General features: G+C 32.8%; 2 protein-coding genes across 2 annotated transcripts; one reads left to right on the forward strand and one right to left on the reverse strand.

Moving 5' to 3' along the window:
• Positions 1 to 565: 565 nt before the first annotated feature.
• RDR6 (RNA-dependent RNA polymerase 6) lies at positions 566 to 6,673 on the reverse strand. The gene is made up of 4 exons (XM_083077510.1): positions 6,356 to 6,673; positions 6,150 to 6,231; positions 2,107 to 4,845; positions 566 to 1,740 (listed from the first exon to the last, which is right to left on the reverse strand). Exons 3-4 carry the CDS (start codon positions 4,822 to 4,824, stop codon positions 841 to 843), a joined length of 3,618 nt encoding a protein of 1,205 aa, XP_082933636.1. The 5' UTR covers positions 4,825 to 4,845; positions 6,150 to 6,231; positions 6,356 to 6,673; the 3' UTR covers positions 566 to 840.
• A 9,096-nt stretch (positions 6,674 to 15,769) lies between these two features.
• On the forward strand, positions 15,770 to 17,580 carry LOC109817668 (SPX domain-containing protein 2). The gene is made up of 3 exons (XM_020382991.3): positions 15,770 to 16,222; positions 16,316 to 16,442; positions 16,943 to 17,580. Exons 1-3 carry the CDS (start codon positions 15,980 to 15,982, stop codon positions 17,323 to 17,325), a joined length of 753 nt encoding a protein of 250 aa, XP_020238580.1. The 5' UTR covers positions 15,770 to 15,979; the 3' UTR covers positions 17,326 to 17,580.
• Positions 17,581 to 17,815: the final 235 nt, after the last annotated feature.

Raw genomic sequence — 17,815 nt, forward strand, 5'->3', positions numbered from 1 at the left:
TATACTTAGAGATAAAAATTGGACCTAAGACAAGTCTTATAGAAAGTTCATCTATTCCTAATCTCTAGTGAAAGTCAAAAAAAAAAATAATCCATTTATAATTTTTTGTCAATTAGAGGAATGGATTAATTCAAATGATAACAAAATGCATAAACTATTAGGAGATGGATTAAATATATACAAATAATATACCACTTAATTACCTTTTTTTTTTTAGGAAATAAGAAAATTAAGTAACCCCAATTATGGGCAAAACTACAAGTATTATTAACCAAGAAAAATAATTTATGATAAAAATAAAATAAACGTAGACTAGAAAAACACATGCTAAAAAAAATTATTTATAGTTAAAAAAATACATATTTTAATTCATTTTGAGCATATAGATAGTTAATGTATAATTTATACAATTTATATACCTACCTACTTATAGATTTTAACACTTAATCAACCTTCACACCCGTATCAAACGGGGCTGAGTCAGGGCAATATATCTTGCAAAACCCGAAGAGATTTCAATAATTTCACAATTGCTTAAAATATGTATGAATGTTACACACAGATCTCAATAATAGTTTCACCATTGTTTGGAGAACATTTAAAAAGCTCAGAATCCATAATTTAATAATAAGTCTATAACCACATCCACAACAAAAGACCAGTAAAACATTCTGTCAATTACAGTATGAAAAACTCGAGAGTAAAAGCGATTCGTGACTTGGGAACAAACATAATTACAAGAAAAAAAGTAAAGCAGTTTACGAGGGATATACAACACAAGTTCACCGTTAACATATGAGAATGGCAGAGAGGCCTTGTCGCCAAGAGGAAACTCAAGAATTATAACCTTTCAGACAGAAACTTTGCCAGTAAATCAACTGGCTTAGTTGAATCAAAATTCCCACATCTCTGACGCTGATGCCTTATCTTTGTGCGAGCTAGGTAATCAACTGCAATCCAAGGAAAACTCAACATCACCATACTTCCCAAACCATTAGCCCCTTGGTTTTCTGGGGAGTTATCTTGCAGATCAAGGGATTTTTTCACCCATTTGGGATGATATGTCACCTGATACCAGGCCGAAGCTTTCTGTTCATACAACAAATGTTTTTCATCCTCACTTAATTCTCCAACATCTGAATTCAATTTCTCAAATGCGTACCTAAATTCTTTTTTCAGGGCACTGTATGAGTGCTTCAGCCTCTCCTTAAGCTCCCCTTGTTTCCTACTATTGTATTTTGGCATGGACCAGATCTGTCCAGTAACTACTTCTTCTTCTCTTTTTACTTTATATTGACCAAGTAGCCCACTTAACTGGCCATCATACGAACATTTTTTATCCCATGCATCAGCAATAAAATCAGCAGATCCTGGAATCTCGAGATCTTTATCATATGGTATATCACCAGTCACAAAGTTCAAATCGGCTGCATCAATATCTTTATCATAAGCATCTTTGATACGCCGGTAAAGTTTACCCAGTATTTTCTTTGACTTGTAAGATTGATGCTGCTCTTTCCCCATGAAATCAGGGTACAGTTTTGGTTTCAGATGAAAAGGCATGGTAACAAGCTTACCGGTCTTTGGAAAATCAACAGCAGTGGCCGCTAGCTCAGCCAAGAGTATGCATTTCTCATCCAAGGCACCATAGTCACTGGAATCAGCATGTACCACATGTGCATTGCAGATTGCACCCAAATTTTCATTTACCATGTTTCTGACAAAAAATTCTATGATGTCCTGCAGTGTGGAAGACAGAAACAACTTTAAATTGCTGACTCATTTTCACAATACATAGTCAACAACAAAAATCACACCATATCTATAATAAGACAAATTAGAGGACAATACACAGAGCATGTAAACTACGCAAGAGAACACACTCGTAATATTTCCCAATCAAATGAAATATTTCCCAATATGAAATGTTATCACTACAGGCAAGTCCCTGTAGTGAATATATCATTTGAATAACTAATCAAATGCATGGCACTATGAATAAGTCATGTGAAAAACAACGATATTGTTTTAATATTCCATGTATAACACAAAGCATACAGCTAGTTAACTAAGGAACCTACAGAATGACATTCAAAAAGCACATACCCGGGTAGTGACTTGACGAGTTTGAAGTTTGCTTTCTTGAGGGGCGTACTCCATAGGTATCCAGCTCCTCTTACTTGGTGGTATAAGATTTTCATCCCATGTGACAAAATATAGATCCCCGTCAAGGTCACTTCCAGAAGCTTCATTTGTATGGGGTCTGTCACCCTTTTGAGGGAAAACAAGACAGTCATATAAATGATGTAAATTGGGGGCATCAACTGCCTCCAAAATTCTTACATCTCCCGGATGAAGACAAGGATTTTTGGCTATAACCACAAAACCTTTAACTACATGCAGGTTCTTTGTCTCTAAAAACCTTGAACCATGCTTTGAGAAACAATTTTCAAGAGAAGGAGTTGACACTTGAACAAAGCACTGCCCTTGTTCAAGCACGCCAAACTCATCTAAGACACCCATCAACCATCGCCCAGATGATACAAAAATCCTGGACTTTTCTCTAAGTCCCCAAAGCTGTGCAGCACGTGTAGAAATTAACATACCTCTAAGATGAGGTTCTGTTTGGGGACTGAAGCCACAACTTAACATTATTGCTGCAGCATTTCCATGGTCAGCACATGATTTGGTGAGAACATCAAAAGCGATATCTGCATCCACAAGCATTTGATTTAACTTCAAAAGCATTGCTTCCTGCATTTGCCAAAATATGTCATCGGGCACTTCTAATGCTGAAAGCAATGTTATAATCTGCCTGTTAAGAAAACCGGGCTGAAACCTGGTCCAAGCACAGATCTCTAAGATAGTATGAGTAGATTGAAACTTGTTCATACTAGGCCTCAAAGAAAGCTTGACACCATCCCCTTTAGCAGGCCAAGAGGCTACAACCCCTTTACAACCGGCATATCTGATCTGGTAAGCAGAGGGTACATTGTCCAATTTCAATTTTTCTGCAACTTCCCTGGCTAGATCAGGAGTGATAATACCAATACCATCAGAGAAAACATAATTATTCCTCTCAACGTCAGGTAACATAGAGTTAACTTCAACAGCACCAACTTCAACAGTTGCATAAGTAGATGAGAAGCATTGTCCCATCCTAGCAGCACATTTTGCAACATTCCTCTGATTAAACTTGCCCATCCAATTTCGTATATCATCACATCTTATGTTCTTGTCTTCGGCAAAAAACCAAGCAGAACGATCCCTAAGTTGATTGGATGAAAAGGCTAAAAATGAATATTTTCGGCCACAAAAGTGAAATCCCTCTTCCAAGATAGTCTTCACCCTTTTATATATTTTTGTCTTCTGTGGAAAAGAGTTTGATGTGATTTCCTTCACTATAGGAGCAACATAATAGTTAAGAGCATTCATATTCATTGTCTGCATGCCTTCATCCATAAAGGCAACTCTCAAGAAACAATCTGAAACTTCTTTGAATTTTCTCAGAACCCTGTTGGACAATTCAACTTCTGGGGGTATACAATAAGCTTTTGAAGGAGTAATAACCAATCTTCTAACCTCAACAATATCATCCAACTGTTTAGAGCTCTGATAAAGTTTTGGATTTCTGAGCAACCATTCTTGGACTGTTTTTAACCTCTTAGTTGCATCAAATACTGGACGCTTGTAAGAACATAAATGCTTTAGGGCAGCCACATTGAGCTCCCTTGGTTGATTTCTCAGCAACTCAAAAAACCTATCCAACAACCTGTGCTGATTGAATATGCCTTTATGTACAATAGCATTGACTAAAAACATTATGTCAAAAGGAATGCCCTCCTGAAATTCTATGTAGAAGAACGCATCTGACATGGGCACCCCAAAATTAGGTTCATTCACTGTCCTAAGTGTCTGTTTAAGTGGAAGATCTTGCACTTGCACTCGTTGACCTTTCAGATAAAGCATGGCCTTCATCAGTTTTGCACCATGACGAGGCGGGATTGAAATTTTATAAAAAGAGCATCGACCAATGGCCCCGCTAGGTGTAAAATCAGTGGTCCTAATCCAAGGATCATCATCATCCAGCAAATCAAATGGTACTAACTCTACAATGTCATCATCGGCAGTTCTGTACCAAACCAGAGGTGAAGAAGCTAGGTGTAATAAAACAACAAGATACGATGTATCATTGTATCTCCTAATCTCATTAATGTCTCTAACCAGGAACCCCACCTGAAAATCACACTTTATCACTACTTTTTTTTCTACTCCTTTGAATAAGAATGCAGTATCTCTACTGAAACAAAGCCTGCACATGCCATCAAATGGATCCACTAGAAATTTTACTCCTTTATCAGGTCCTCTCCAAGCAACAAAAAATTCCCCTGGGCTAACCAAAGTCCCAATTTCAACAAGTACATCAGACATCTTAAAAGGAATTGTAGTTCTCCTCCTTTGGTTCAGGAAGTATGGATTTTCGGGCCCACAGCTAACCTTCAAGGGTTTATTATTCAAAAATAGATCACAACAACCTGAAGCATTCAGGGATGCAGTCACAGATGCATGAGATGCAAAATGCACAAAGGCGTGAGGCTCCACCTTCTTATAGTCATCCGATTTTTTAATCTGTGCAGTATCAATTATATTAAATTCCGGATAAGACTCCGGAGGGGTACAAGAAGTCTTCAATCGACACCTGTCTACCATTCCAATTTTAGTCTCCAAGTACTTCACAAGATCACTAGCTTTGATCTCACTATCAAATCCACCGATGCTAATCTGAGTAACCACTGAATCCTTTACACTACCTTCTAAGTCCATGTTCTCAATAGTCTGTAAATTCTAAACCACACAAATTTGCAAGAAGATTAACCTATTGAAATTGCTAGCATAAATCAATATTTGAGAACAAAAAAAAACAGTTTGGGAAAGGGAAGCCTTCAATATTAGCCAAAAATACTCATCTAAGGATGATTCAGAGAGGGGGACTTAGGAGCATTAAGAGAAGGCTAGATCACAGTATCATCAGCTCTAGAAAACTTGTTGGTTGCAAAAATATATTTAAAGATAACTCAACAAATCAGATATCAAAAATAGCAAAACTAACGAGTACAGAAAGAAGAAAGATACAGGGAGTGACACAGGAAAGTAGAGAAATGGATTCGAACTCTAAACAGGATTTTTATATACCCAGTAAATTATGAGAGCATTTCCACAGAGTGGGTTTTTTTTTTTCTTCAAAGAATTTCTATCTAGGAAAATCTTCTTCAGAGGCTGTGACCATATATCATACCCCGCCCCTTCTACATTCTTTCCTTACTCTTAAATATATGCACTAAAAAAACCAACCATACAGAAACAAATTGCACCGTGAACAGGCAACCCATGGCTTGACTATAATATGAGAACAAATTTCCCGCATATCAGTTTATGGTGCTGAGGAAGAATGAAACAATTTCACACAAATCAAAAAGAATTTGATGATAAATAAGAGAAATATTATTCAGATTATTGCAAAACAATTACTAATCAGAGGTTTCAAGTGTGTGTCTGGGTGAGCGTTTATTGATTTTGCACGAGTTTGATTTTTAAAGTGACATGATTTATGTTCGGATGTTTTTATTCTAAAAGCAAGTTAGTAGTAAAACTTGATATAAAAATTCTATTTAACGCAAAAACTACGGAAAGTTGCATCAAAATTTACCTAAAATCACGTTAATTGATATTTCAAGTAATTTTTTATGATCCAATGTGAATCCAACTCACACCAAGTAAAATGAATAAAAAAATAAACCAAGAGAGCCTAAGTTGGTTGAGCAGTTCGTGAGTGTTGTAAATCCCTTTTAACAAATTCAATTCCCATGGATAAAAAAGAATGGAAACCACGAAAAAAAGCTTCAAAACGGAAACTAGACAAGATAATATTGAATGAAATTAGGAAAGTAACAAAACAGAAATTAATTATGATATGCTGCATCAGTTTAATTGGCTAACTTGCTTTTAGTTAATTAATTAATAACAGCAATAATTTCATGCATTAAGGTCACGGTGACTCCCATATCCCAAACAAAGAGCCTAGGAGGACACCCACCAAAACCTGGAAGGAAGTAGGCATAATCATGGTGACAAATACCATAACAACTTACAGAATCAACAACAGTTCAGTGCTCAGAGGACCACTTCACGTGTTATCGGCAACCACTCTGACTCCAAAGTCCAAACCTACATCTACGATTAAAATACCCATAGAAAATCAGCAGAACTCATTTCCAAGCATTTTAGAATACCCACAATTCAAAACACAACAATCTGACGAAAACCAAAAACCTCTCATTAAATGGCAAAAGCTTACCCACTAACCGCAAGAAACCGTTTTGATCAGACGATGAAACTAATCCACACTCGCAATACCCTTGGATGAAAAATAATTGGTAAATTAAAGTTCAAATTGTATACATACTAGAAAGCGGAAGATAAAGGGAGAGAGAGAGAGTTGCAGGTTGACGGGTCAAGTATAGTGTGATTCCTTCTTCACGAAGTTTACATTTACATACACGAGAAACGACGATAGTGTGAGTGAGAGTGTGACCTTTGTCGCTATTCGCTACTTTCATTCACCTATCATGTCGCTATGGAATCAGTATCGCCATCTTAATTCGTTACTTGTTAGGGACTTAGGGTTCAGAAAAATAAATAAGAGTTCTTTATACTCTAAAATACTTTTACTACACATGTCATAGAAATTAATTTGCTATGTTATTACATTATTTAAAAACATCAAATCATCCGTGTCAAATGAATTTACAATAATAATATTTTTAATTTTTAATTTTAAAAAATAAGATTATATTAATTTTTTTATAATTATATTATTGATACAAAATATTTATCTCATCATTTAAAAAAAATTTAATCAATCACTTTTATTATTTTCGCTGACAATTGATTTAAAAATAAAAAGATGATTATTAATTTTTATTCATACTTACTCACAATTTTTTAATTTTATGGTATATGTTTTGTTATTTTTTATATTAAATTAATATTTTTCTTAAATTTTGTATTTAAAAAACTTTTAACTTCTAATGTCTTTTAATTAATATAGACTTTTTAATCCACATGTTCAATGTGTAAAAAAAATTAACATTGAATATAATTAATGTGAGGTTTGACTAAAGAGAGAAATCTAAAGAGAAGGTATCTAGTCCATGAGCTTTGTTTCTCTGATCTTTTTCTCTTCTTCTTTCTAATTCTCTTCTAAGTGGTGTTGATTGTGATTCAGGTGGTGGAAACCTCAAATCAAGCCATTGAATTCATGCGGAGCCGGTCATTCTTCTTCTACCTCGAAGTTTTTGGTTTCACTCCGTTCCAAAGCATGGAAAGTTGGAATCCTTGAGTTTGATGGTTGCATGTTATTTTTGGGACTTGAATTAAACCATTTTTGGTGCATTGCTGTTACTTCTTCCATTGCATGTTGAGTTTTTTTGAGTTTAAGATATGGAGGTCAAAAAATGGTGAAGAATAAGGTTGCTCTCTGTCATCAAAGCGTTGAGCGCTTTGGGAGGTGTTGAGAGCTTTGGGGGCCACGTGACAAAAGGGGTCCCTGGAGGCAAAGGGTTGAGTTGTTTGAAAATGACTGAGCGCTTTTGGGGCCGTGTGACAAGGGGATGTCATGAGGCAAAGGACTGAGCTGTTTTGAAATGACTAAGCGCTTTTGAAAGCACTAAGTGCTTTGGGAGGCACTGAGCAGTTTGGTGCTTTCCAAATTAGACTTTGTATCTTCATAAAATTTGTAATCTTGGATGTTATCTTTTCAATAGCATTGGAATCACCCAAAAAAGAGGTTTAGAACTCCTATTATGACATTTTTAGTGAGCAAAGGTCAAGCTATTAGCATTTAGGCAATTTGTTGCGATTTTTACAATTTTTAACATGGTATATGAGAGAATTAGAACCTGAGTTTTTCATGAAAGTTGTAGAAAATCTTCTTGTATTTCATATGAGATAAGAATGAGCATGATAAGAGTAGTAGAACTTCTTATGCTCATTTTATGTGAAGGTTGTCGGTGTAGGACAAGTGATTTTGATAAGTTGTACGTTGATACATGTTGTATGATTGTTGATCCCGTGGCAACTGTACCAAAGTCAACTTGTAACAGTGATGAGTAAGGTCGTCTCTTCAGGGACTAGGTAGATTGATTGATTCTCAATTAATTTAGAAAAGTACAAAATAAATACATATTATATATTCACACTTGTTCAACATCTAATTCATTAAACTCAAAGTTAAAATTAATAAAACTTAAAACAAGTGACAAATATGCAAATTCAAATAAGTATTAGAGAAATTCATATATGAGATGCTTGGGACTGGATTTCACCTACTACACCTCTTTGTAATCTTAATAAGCATACATATGTTAATCCCTCTCCTACAATATTATCTAGGATTACAATCACTCAATACTAATTCCTTAGTAAAGAGATTCTAAGTTTTCTCCTTTAAATATCAATTCCTTGCATATTTAAATAAGGGAAAACCTGCATTAAGAAAATCCTTTAAAGACTAATGATTTTAGCTCTATTCCTAGCAACTTAAACCATTAGGTGATTCATTTTAAATCATGATCTAGAAAACATTTTCCAATTGAGTTCTAAATCAAAGCTCCAAATACGAGTGATCAAAACGTAAAGGCATTAAGAACGAAAATGAATCACTAATAAGTAGAAGAGATCATAACATATATGTGAAAATCAAGAGTTACATTAAGGTGTAAGAGGTTACATCCAATCCCAAAAGGAAAAGATTAGCTACTCATTTCCATGAGAGCCAACCAACAAAAGAAGAAGAAGAAGAAGAATCTAGTAAAAATTGTCATCATTCCGCTCCCAAAACGTCGAAATCCCCACCAAAATCTTCAACTTGGATGATCTTCAAGTCTAGAGAGAAAGAGATGGTTCAGGTGTGTCGTTTCTTCCAAAGCTCCCCTCGTCTTCTTCTTTTCTCCCCCTTTTATATGTTATGATTTATAACAAGGGTCATTTACTGCCACAAATTGTTTTAAGCTATTTCTGGTTGGCTCAAGCCCTTTTTTAAATACTTCACCATGAAGGAATTGAAATGACTTAAGCCTTTATGAAATAGCTTAAGCCTTTTTTTAAATACTTCACCCTGAAGGAACTAAAATAGCTTAAGCCTTTCTGGAATGACTTAAGCCTTTTTTTAGCAGATTGTAATCTTAATTTCTCTGGAATGGCTTAAGCCCTTCTAATATAGCTTAAGCCTTGTTGAGTTGATAGAGATAAATGTAACGACCCACCCTAGGCCGTCACATCAATAACCAACCAAAATAAAATAATATAAAATAAAGAAAATAGAGCAAAAGCCAACTACGCTAGAGTATAAATATACAATAACATATAAATTGTTTCCAAAATATATAACATAATCTTTTATAACAGAGTCATCATCCTCAGTAAAGTTATACAATAATCCAAAAAGATAATATAATTACAACGTCATGAAAACATCAAAATAAGACACCCTAGGTGCTGGTCAAGCTCTAAACCTAGCCACTTCTCAAAGCAGCTATCCAAAAGACTCCTTGCTATCCCAAAGCCTCATACTTGATCTGCTCCCCCACATAGTGAGATCATCACAGTCCACATCATGGAAATATAAGGGTTAGCACATATAAAACCAACCATAGTACATCATAATAAAATATCATTAAACAGATATTTATCCACAGTATTTATCCAGACCAAAAAGTCATTTTCAAGCTAAATATAGACCAACCCAAAATATAATATATACACGTCCATGCCAATGTATACATATTTTATGATAATAAAATAATCCATAACCAATGTATACAATCCATACCATATGTATACATATTCCACATCCAAAACAAAGTCACACCACTGTATAATCCATGATGTAACCAACACATCCAAACCAAATGTTGGCCTCAACACCATCCAAACCAAGTGTTGATACGGTGAAACATGTCATCAACACATGTCCCACACCTAACCTCTCATGGAAAATATACAATTGGATTACGTTGTCACGTAACCCTGGTGAGGCCACCTCAACCATCGGTATGACTCGGCCTAGACCCATACCGGTAGCAAATAGAATACTTAGAGGAGTACTTCAGAATCCATCTAACATCTGAAGTGGTTTATCATATAATCTTTGGAAAAGTTCCATATTGGAATCTTCACCATGGGATTCCCAAATTCCATATTTTTCCAAAGATTATATCCTGATCTCACCAAGAGATCTATCCATACCATAACCTTACTCCTTTAAGTCCTATTTACTTTTCCAAACCACATACACATAGCATATTCCATAATTAAACATAACCATAACCATGCCAATTTGTCAATATAATAATAATATAAATAATTAAATATTTAAAACAACCATCAATTGATCCAAATTATACTATGTGAAATGAAAATCTCCACATAAAGTAGCATATTAAAATTATACTATTCCTATCATGTTCATATGTACTAGATTAATTTTATAAGCACTACCCTTACTTGGATAAACCTGAACTGAAATTCGGGCAGAACCTCCTCCTCTCTTTTCCTTAGATAAGAACCGAAACTCGGGCAGAATCTCCACCTCTCTCCTTAAACAAGGACCGAAACTCGGGCAGAATCTCCTCTACTGGATTCCTCTTTCTCTCTCCTTTTTTCTTTTCTCCTCCTCTCTCTTTCTTTCTCTCTCTCTCTCCTCTTTCTCTCTCTAGGATTCTCTTCTCTCCAGTTATAATTTTTCACCCCCCCACCTCCTATTTATAGGCAACTTGAGTTACCCAGAACGGCCGTACTGAATTCGGAATGGTCCGTTTCGAATCCTTCATATGTACGCAAATTTTTGAACTGGAACGGCCCGTTCTAAATTTGGAACGGCCCGTTCCCAAAAAGCAGAACAGCCCGTTTTAAAATCAGAACGGCCCGTTCTGAGACTTATCCAGAACGGCACGTTCTCCTTCTGGAACGACCTGTTCTCCCTCTAGAACGGCCCGTTCCAAAACCAGAATGTCCCGTTCTCCTTTTGGAACGGCCCGTTCTGGGCCCGTTCTCAATCTTTAAACTTAGTTTCTTTTTGGTGCTTGGAACGGCCCGTTCCGCTTTCGGAACAGCCCGTTCCGAGTTACCCAAACACCCTCTATCTTTAAGAAAATTTACGAAAATGCCCTTGATAAAAAAAAATTGGGTATTACAATAAACATATTTTCTTCCATGAGTCTTTTTAAACTTCATTTCTTCTCTCTGTCTTGATTTCTCTTCTCTTAACCTACAAAGCAAAACCATCATAATTAACCAAAAACTTACTATAATTTGATTCGATTGGATTTCTATAACATAATTTACATATTTATATATAATATTCACATCCTTGGGCAATTTAAAAGGGGAAAAATGAAAGCATGCCAATTTTTACACAATAATATTCATGAAATTCAAGTAAAAATGACAACTAACAATGATGGGTGAATTTGGTGAACATGAATATAATACTTATGTCTATTGCATGTTGTAGGATGTAGGATGATGATAATAAGCATTGGTATGCTATCTTTGTGTATTTAAAATGATAATGAGCATTAATATGCTATCTTTGTGATTTTGAAATGGTGATGAACATTGATATGCTCGGTATGATTGGTATGATATTGTTGAATGAATGATGGTGCATTGATATGATATTATTGTATGAATTATTAAGCACTGGTATGTTATTCTTGGTCGAGGTATTAAGCATTTATATGTTATACATGATTAATGTTATTGAGTTTTATATGCATTGACTAGATGTGATGTATATAATAGATGCATGGTGAGATATGAATGCTAAGAATGTGATGTGAAATTAAAGCATGATGGCTAACTTAGGATTTGAGGAGAGAAAATTGTTTTAAAAACTGAAGATCCCACATAGGATATCTTGGAGTGGTGCTTAGGTAGGCTACTATTTGAAAAAATCCTCTTTGAGTAGATGTGTCTCTTGGAGTAAGTTTTGAGGTGTGTTGAATCTCCTCTAAGTCCTTAGTTAGTGATTGAGTAAGGTAGAATGTCGAAGGCTACAACCCTTAACCAAGTACCTCGAAAGGTTGTGTGTTTCCTTGAGAATAATTAGTGGATAGATTTCATATGTGACTTGGTAATGTATGTCAAGGTCATGGTAAGCTTATACCCAACTATATTACTCTTGATGGTGGAACTGGACTTTCATAGTGTAAATGATGAGACCCGAGCAACCAGGTGAGGGATTGGCATCCCATTTTGCTATGATCGAGTCGACACTTCGGGTGTGAAAGCGATTGGGTTGGTTCGGTAGGGTGAAAATTACTTAGACTACTCATGTTATTAGAAGATCTCCATATGTGAATGCATGACGACGCATTGATTGTTGTGTTTGCATATGATGTGTGTTGAGGTGTGTTCATGTGCATTTTGATGTCTTTTGGGACATGAGTGGGGGAGGTACATGCTTGTTTTAGATGTGATTAGCTTTCATGTATGATATATGATGTATTGTTGTATAGTATAGATTTGCCTTCTATATGTACATACTTTCGAACTCTAGCTTACCCTTTTTGTTTTCATAGTGGTTTGGACTACGATGATCATATATTGTATGAGAGCATATTATAGTTATACTAGAGGAGTTGATGTGGGCAGGTGTTGTTGACCTTTTTTATGGTGGTACTACTGATGTACCTTGTATAAGTGTATTTGATTGGCACTAAGATGTAGGATTATATACACACATATATTAATTTGGTTGTTTTACTTATATACTCATAATATGTATATGTATGGTATGATTCCTCCATTAATCATGTACGTTCTAATAACTTAACTTTAAATGTTAAAAGTAGTGATTCTACATAGTGTGGTGATCACGGTTGATCGTTACAATTAAGTATTTAAAAATTATTATCAAAATAATAATTTATAAATTAAATTAATTTTAACATTATTTTTTTACACATATTTCAACATTATTTAAAATTATAAAATTAGAAGAAAAAATATATACATTTTATTTTTGGGAAAGAAATAAAATCATTTGAGAAATAAAATAAAGTTTTCTAAAGGGTTTATAAACCGTATACTATATATATAATCATTAATCATTAATTCATGATTTTACTTCGCTTTGGCTTTGATTTTCTTTACTACAATATTGATAATTATTATATGAAAATATTAATTCACGTATTTTAGTTTTAGTCAATCTTATTAAAGAATAACAAGAATAATTTTATAGTAATAAAAATTATATAAAACATTTTATTTATATAGGATTTGTGTGCTGTAATAGAGATCAAATCGAAGTCCTATGCTTCTAATCTAACTATCTTAACTTTTTTTCTCCAACCACCAACATCCTAATGAATTATGACTAGAATATAATTAATGTTAAAGTGAATGAATATTTTCTATAAATTCACATCGCAATAATCATTAATTTTAAAGTTATTTAAAAAAAATTATTTTATACTTTCAATTAATTATTAACTATTTTATATACATTCACTTATAACAAACATTAACTATAAATCTATAATAACTATTTAAAAAATATATCTTTAAAATAAAATTGAAATTTATATAAAATTAATTAAAAATAATTAACTTAATTTTTTTTTTCTAATAATTTTTTATGTTAATTAGAATTAGAATTAAAGATAATATTAAATTAAGGTCATAAAGTTTAAAAATTGTTTGGTTAACTTTTTCTTGTGGGAACACATGTTACAAGATAAAAGAAATATACTAGTAAAATATTTTTAATATTTTTATTATTAACTAAATTTATTAAAATTACTAAATTAAATCTTTGATATTATTTAATGAGTATTAGACATAATTTTATAATTTTAATAATTTTAACTAACAATAAATAATATTGCATCATATGAATAAAAATATAAATAATACTATTTTATTTATGATAAATAATTATATTATGATATAAAGTCATTTTGAATCTCATTTTTTAAAAAAAATATATTATAATTTAATTTAAAAATATAAAAAAAAATGTATTAAAAAAGATAAATGTTTAAGAGAAAATTTTAAAAATAATTTTATGAAAAAATATTTTTAAAATCGTTTTCAATGCAGAAAAACTCTTAAATATATTTTGTTAGAAAATAATTCTTAAAAACATTTTAATTCATAATAATTATTTTAATTTATATAAAGAGAGAATATCATGACAACTTAAACTTGCTAATCTCTGACATTTTTGAATTTTATATATATATATATATATATATATATATATATATATATATATTTCTTTGATTCATTAGTGTACTTTTTTTTACAACAATTTATTGTTATAAAAGTAATCAGATTTATTTAAACAATAAAGATTCTCATATGATAAATAAAAAAAAATTAAAAACTTCAAATAACAAAATTTCATAGAATCGTATCTAATAAAATTATTATTTAATTTAAAAATTCAAAAAGGTTCTATTGAAAATTAACTTGAAATTTTCAACATTTTCAAAAAAGTTGTATTCGTACTTTCTGAAATTTGTGATTTTTAGGAATCATAATTGTTTATAAGGAAAACTTTCTCTTAAGGAAATTTTGGTGGAAGATAAATTTTTTTATGCCTAGGAATCATGATTATGGGAGAATTTCAAATCCTAAGAATCATGATTCCTAAGAATAGCTAAAATATGTTTGGTTACTCATAATATTTTTGGAAATATTTATATATCATTCCTGAAAATTAAAGATTTTTATGTTTGGTTACAATAATTTATTCCTGGGTAGGTAAATACTTTTTTACAAAAATATTCTTTATTAAAATAAACTCATTAAATATATTTATTTACTCAAATCTTATTATAAATATGAAATTAAACTATTTTAAAAAGTTGAAATCTTATAGTTAAAATTATTTAAATACTAAATTCAATAAAAGAAATAAACAAAGAAAATGTTACATAATAATTAAGAAGGATAAAAATATATTATTTCATTTCATTCAAATAAAAATAAATAAATAAAAAGTGTAAACAAATAACCGTAGGAACAAAAAGAACTTTAATAATATTATTAAAATTAATAAGATCAAGAAATAATGAAATACAAGGAGGGAAAAAAGTAATAGAGATATGAGAGGGAAGGAAACGGAAGAGAAGAAGAGAAGGAGAGTGAAAGTGAGAGAGAAAGAGAGAGGGAGAGGGAGAGTGAGAGAGAGATGGAGAAAGAGAAATAGGAGAGAGAGGAAGAGGGAGTGAGAGTAAGAGAGAGAGAAATTTTATTTAAAAAAAAGATATTTTAATATTTTACATGTATTAAACTTTTTTCTTAATTTAGAAAAGTTGAATTCTCGCCTCTCATCTTAAGAATGATTTTGTGAAAAAATAAAATAAAAATGATTCTAAGAAACTATATTCCTAATAATATATTTTTAAAATAACTACTAAATATAAGAAATCAAGATTCTCAATTTAAAATTTTTAGAAAATTAAAAATATTTTTAACCTGCTGCTATGCGCTAATCCATGAAGTCATTAACATGGGAATTATTGTTTAATGCATTAGCATAGAATTATTGGATGTGAATGTGATCCATCAATAGCAAAAGTACAACATCGTGGTCCATTCACTACAGTACATTTTATGATTTGGGCATCAAGTGAATTTTGATCAATCCTAAGCAACATGGCAACTAAAGGAACATAATAGAATTATACTATTATCAGTGACAAAAGAAACCGGCGAAACCTATGCACATTGCGTGTAGAACATTAAGGATATTCCAACTTGAACATTAATATTCCGATTCCGGAACCCGAACAATAGCATTTCTTTCCCTTTATTTACTTTTAATCTAATCCACTCAACTCCACTAACATCTCCTTGTGCAAAACTGAGCAATAGAACAAGTGTTGTTTGTTCTTGACTTCTTGCCATGAAGTTCTGGAAGATCCTGAAGAGCCAGATCGAGCAGACCCTGCCCGAGTGGCGTGACCAATTCTTGTCCTACAAAGACTTGAAGAAACTGTTGAAGGTTATGTGTCCTAAAGATGCACTCACTCCACCCCGTTTGGATGCTGAAGAGCTTAACCATTTCCTTCACCTTTTGGAGCTTGAGATTGATAAGTTTAATGCTTTCTTTGTTGACAAGGAAGAAGAGTATATCATCAAGTGGAAGGTAACTGTGTCTCACAATTTCCAAATTCCCATTTTTTTTTTATGTTTTTTGGTTTGTGAATTTAAGAGCAATGGTTTGCGTGTTGTGTTGCAGGAGTTACAAGACAGAGTTGCCAGAGCTGTGGATTCAAACGTGGAGTTGATGTCACTAGGGAGGGAAATAGTGGATTTTCATGGGGAGATGGTTTTGTTAGAGAACTATACTGCACTCAACTACACAGGCATGTTCTAAGAGCTCATGCATGAATGCAATTGTTCCTCACTAGTGTGTTTTCATTAGGAGTGGTTGATGAGAATGTCTGAAACTATCTAACATGCTTTTTCTTATTAGTCAGAAGAAGAGTACTAATAATACATTTTGGATTAAGAATTGGGAACTACAAAACCAATGAATGAGACTAGTTAAATAAGCGGTGACATCAACAAAAGTTGGTGATTTTGAATAAATTTCGGCACATGTTCAAAAAAGTATGTAGAGAGTATATTACTAACATTTATCATGGTTGAAATCCATTTGAGTTTCACTAGTCTAGGAATAAGATCTATATATTCAGTGGAACTCGTGTATTTTATTTATCAGTAATAAAGAATGTGTTAGAAAGAGTCAAAGAAAGTACCGGTGAGTATATTGCTAGCATTTATCGGATTTTCTTTCCTTCATTTGTACACAAAGTGAGGGAAATATTCTAGATTAAGGAGTTTAATGATGAATTTTTTGCAGGTCTAGTGAAGATAATAAAGAAATATGATAAGCGAACTGGTGCACTACATCGCTTGCCTTTTATCCAAGATGTGTTGAACCAGCCTTTTTTCAAGATTGATGTGCTTAACAAGCTTGTAAAGGAGTGTGAGGTGATACTGAGTATTCTTTTCACCAATGACTGGCTTTCAATTGGTGAGGATTATGAGGAGGATGAATGTGGCTCCGTGACTGAAAATGAAAACAAAGAGACGCTGATGCATGTTCCCAGAGAACTTGCTGAAATTGAAAACATGGAGAGCACGTTCACCAAACTAACTTTATCAGCACTGCGTAGCTTGGAAGAAATTAGGGGTAGAAGCTCGACAGTAAGCATTTTCTCATTGCCTCCTCTGCATGACTAGGCTTTGCAATTGCAAGAGGATTGAACAAAAAAATAACTGCACTAGGGAATGCAACCAAATAGTTCCCCAGAATAACATGGATCTTATCGTGTTTATCTTCAAATCTACTGTAATCAATGTTTATTAGAAAAGAAATAGACACAAAATTTAGACATGATTTGTCATGTGTACGAAGGATCCATATCCATTTCCCTGTTTCACTTGTAGATTCTCATATGAAACAAAAGAAGGATGGAAAGGAAATTATGCATACTATTTGGCGATTTCTTATTGTTCAGTTTCTTAGACTCCGTTGCATTATTTTAAAATCTCATTTCTCCTGTTTTTTTCTCTACTTTCATCCTTTGTTTATCTTTGTTTTCATCCTTCTTGTTATTTGTTGCTTTGACTCGATTCACCTTTCCTTCTTTGTACAGGCATTTTCTTGTATCTTTCTCTATTTGGTTTTTCTCAGCAATCTTTGATTTTAGCATTCCTTTTTATCTCTCTT

The sequence above is a fragment of the Cajanus cajan genome, chromosome 6 (assembly GCF_000230855.2).
Source record: "Cajanus cajan strain Asha chromosome 6, NIPB_CcT2T_4, whole genome shotgun sequence".
Lineage (NCBI taxonomy): Eukaryota > Viridiplantae > Streptophyta > Magnoliopsida > Fabales > Fabaceae > Cajanus > Cajanus cajan.

Excerpts from the sequence above, each read along its gene's own strand:
- RDR6 (XM_083077510.1), bottom strand. The coding sequence starts at position 4,824 with ATGGACTTAGAAGGTAGTGTAAAGGATTCAGTGGTTACTCAGATTAGC. Across the intron at positions 1,741-2,106 it reads CTCGTCAAGTCACTACCCGG|GACATCATAGAATTTTTTGT; the intron begins GTATGTGCTTTT and ends TCCACACTGCAG.
- LOC109817668 (XM_020382991.3), top strand. The coding sequence starts at position 15,980 with ATGAAGTTCTGGAAGATCCTGAAGAGCCAGATCGAGCAGACCCTGCCC. Across the intron at positions 16,223-16,315 it reads AGTATATCATCAAGTGGAAG|GAGTTACAAGACAGAGTTGC; the intron begins GTAACTGTGTCT and ends GTTGTGTTGCAG. Across the intron at positions 16,443-16,942 it reads TACTGCACTCAACTACACAG|GTCTAGTGAAGATAATAAAG; the intron begins GCATGTTCTAAG and ends AATTTTTTGCAG.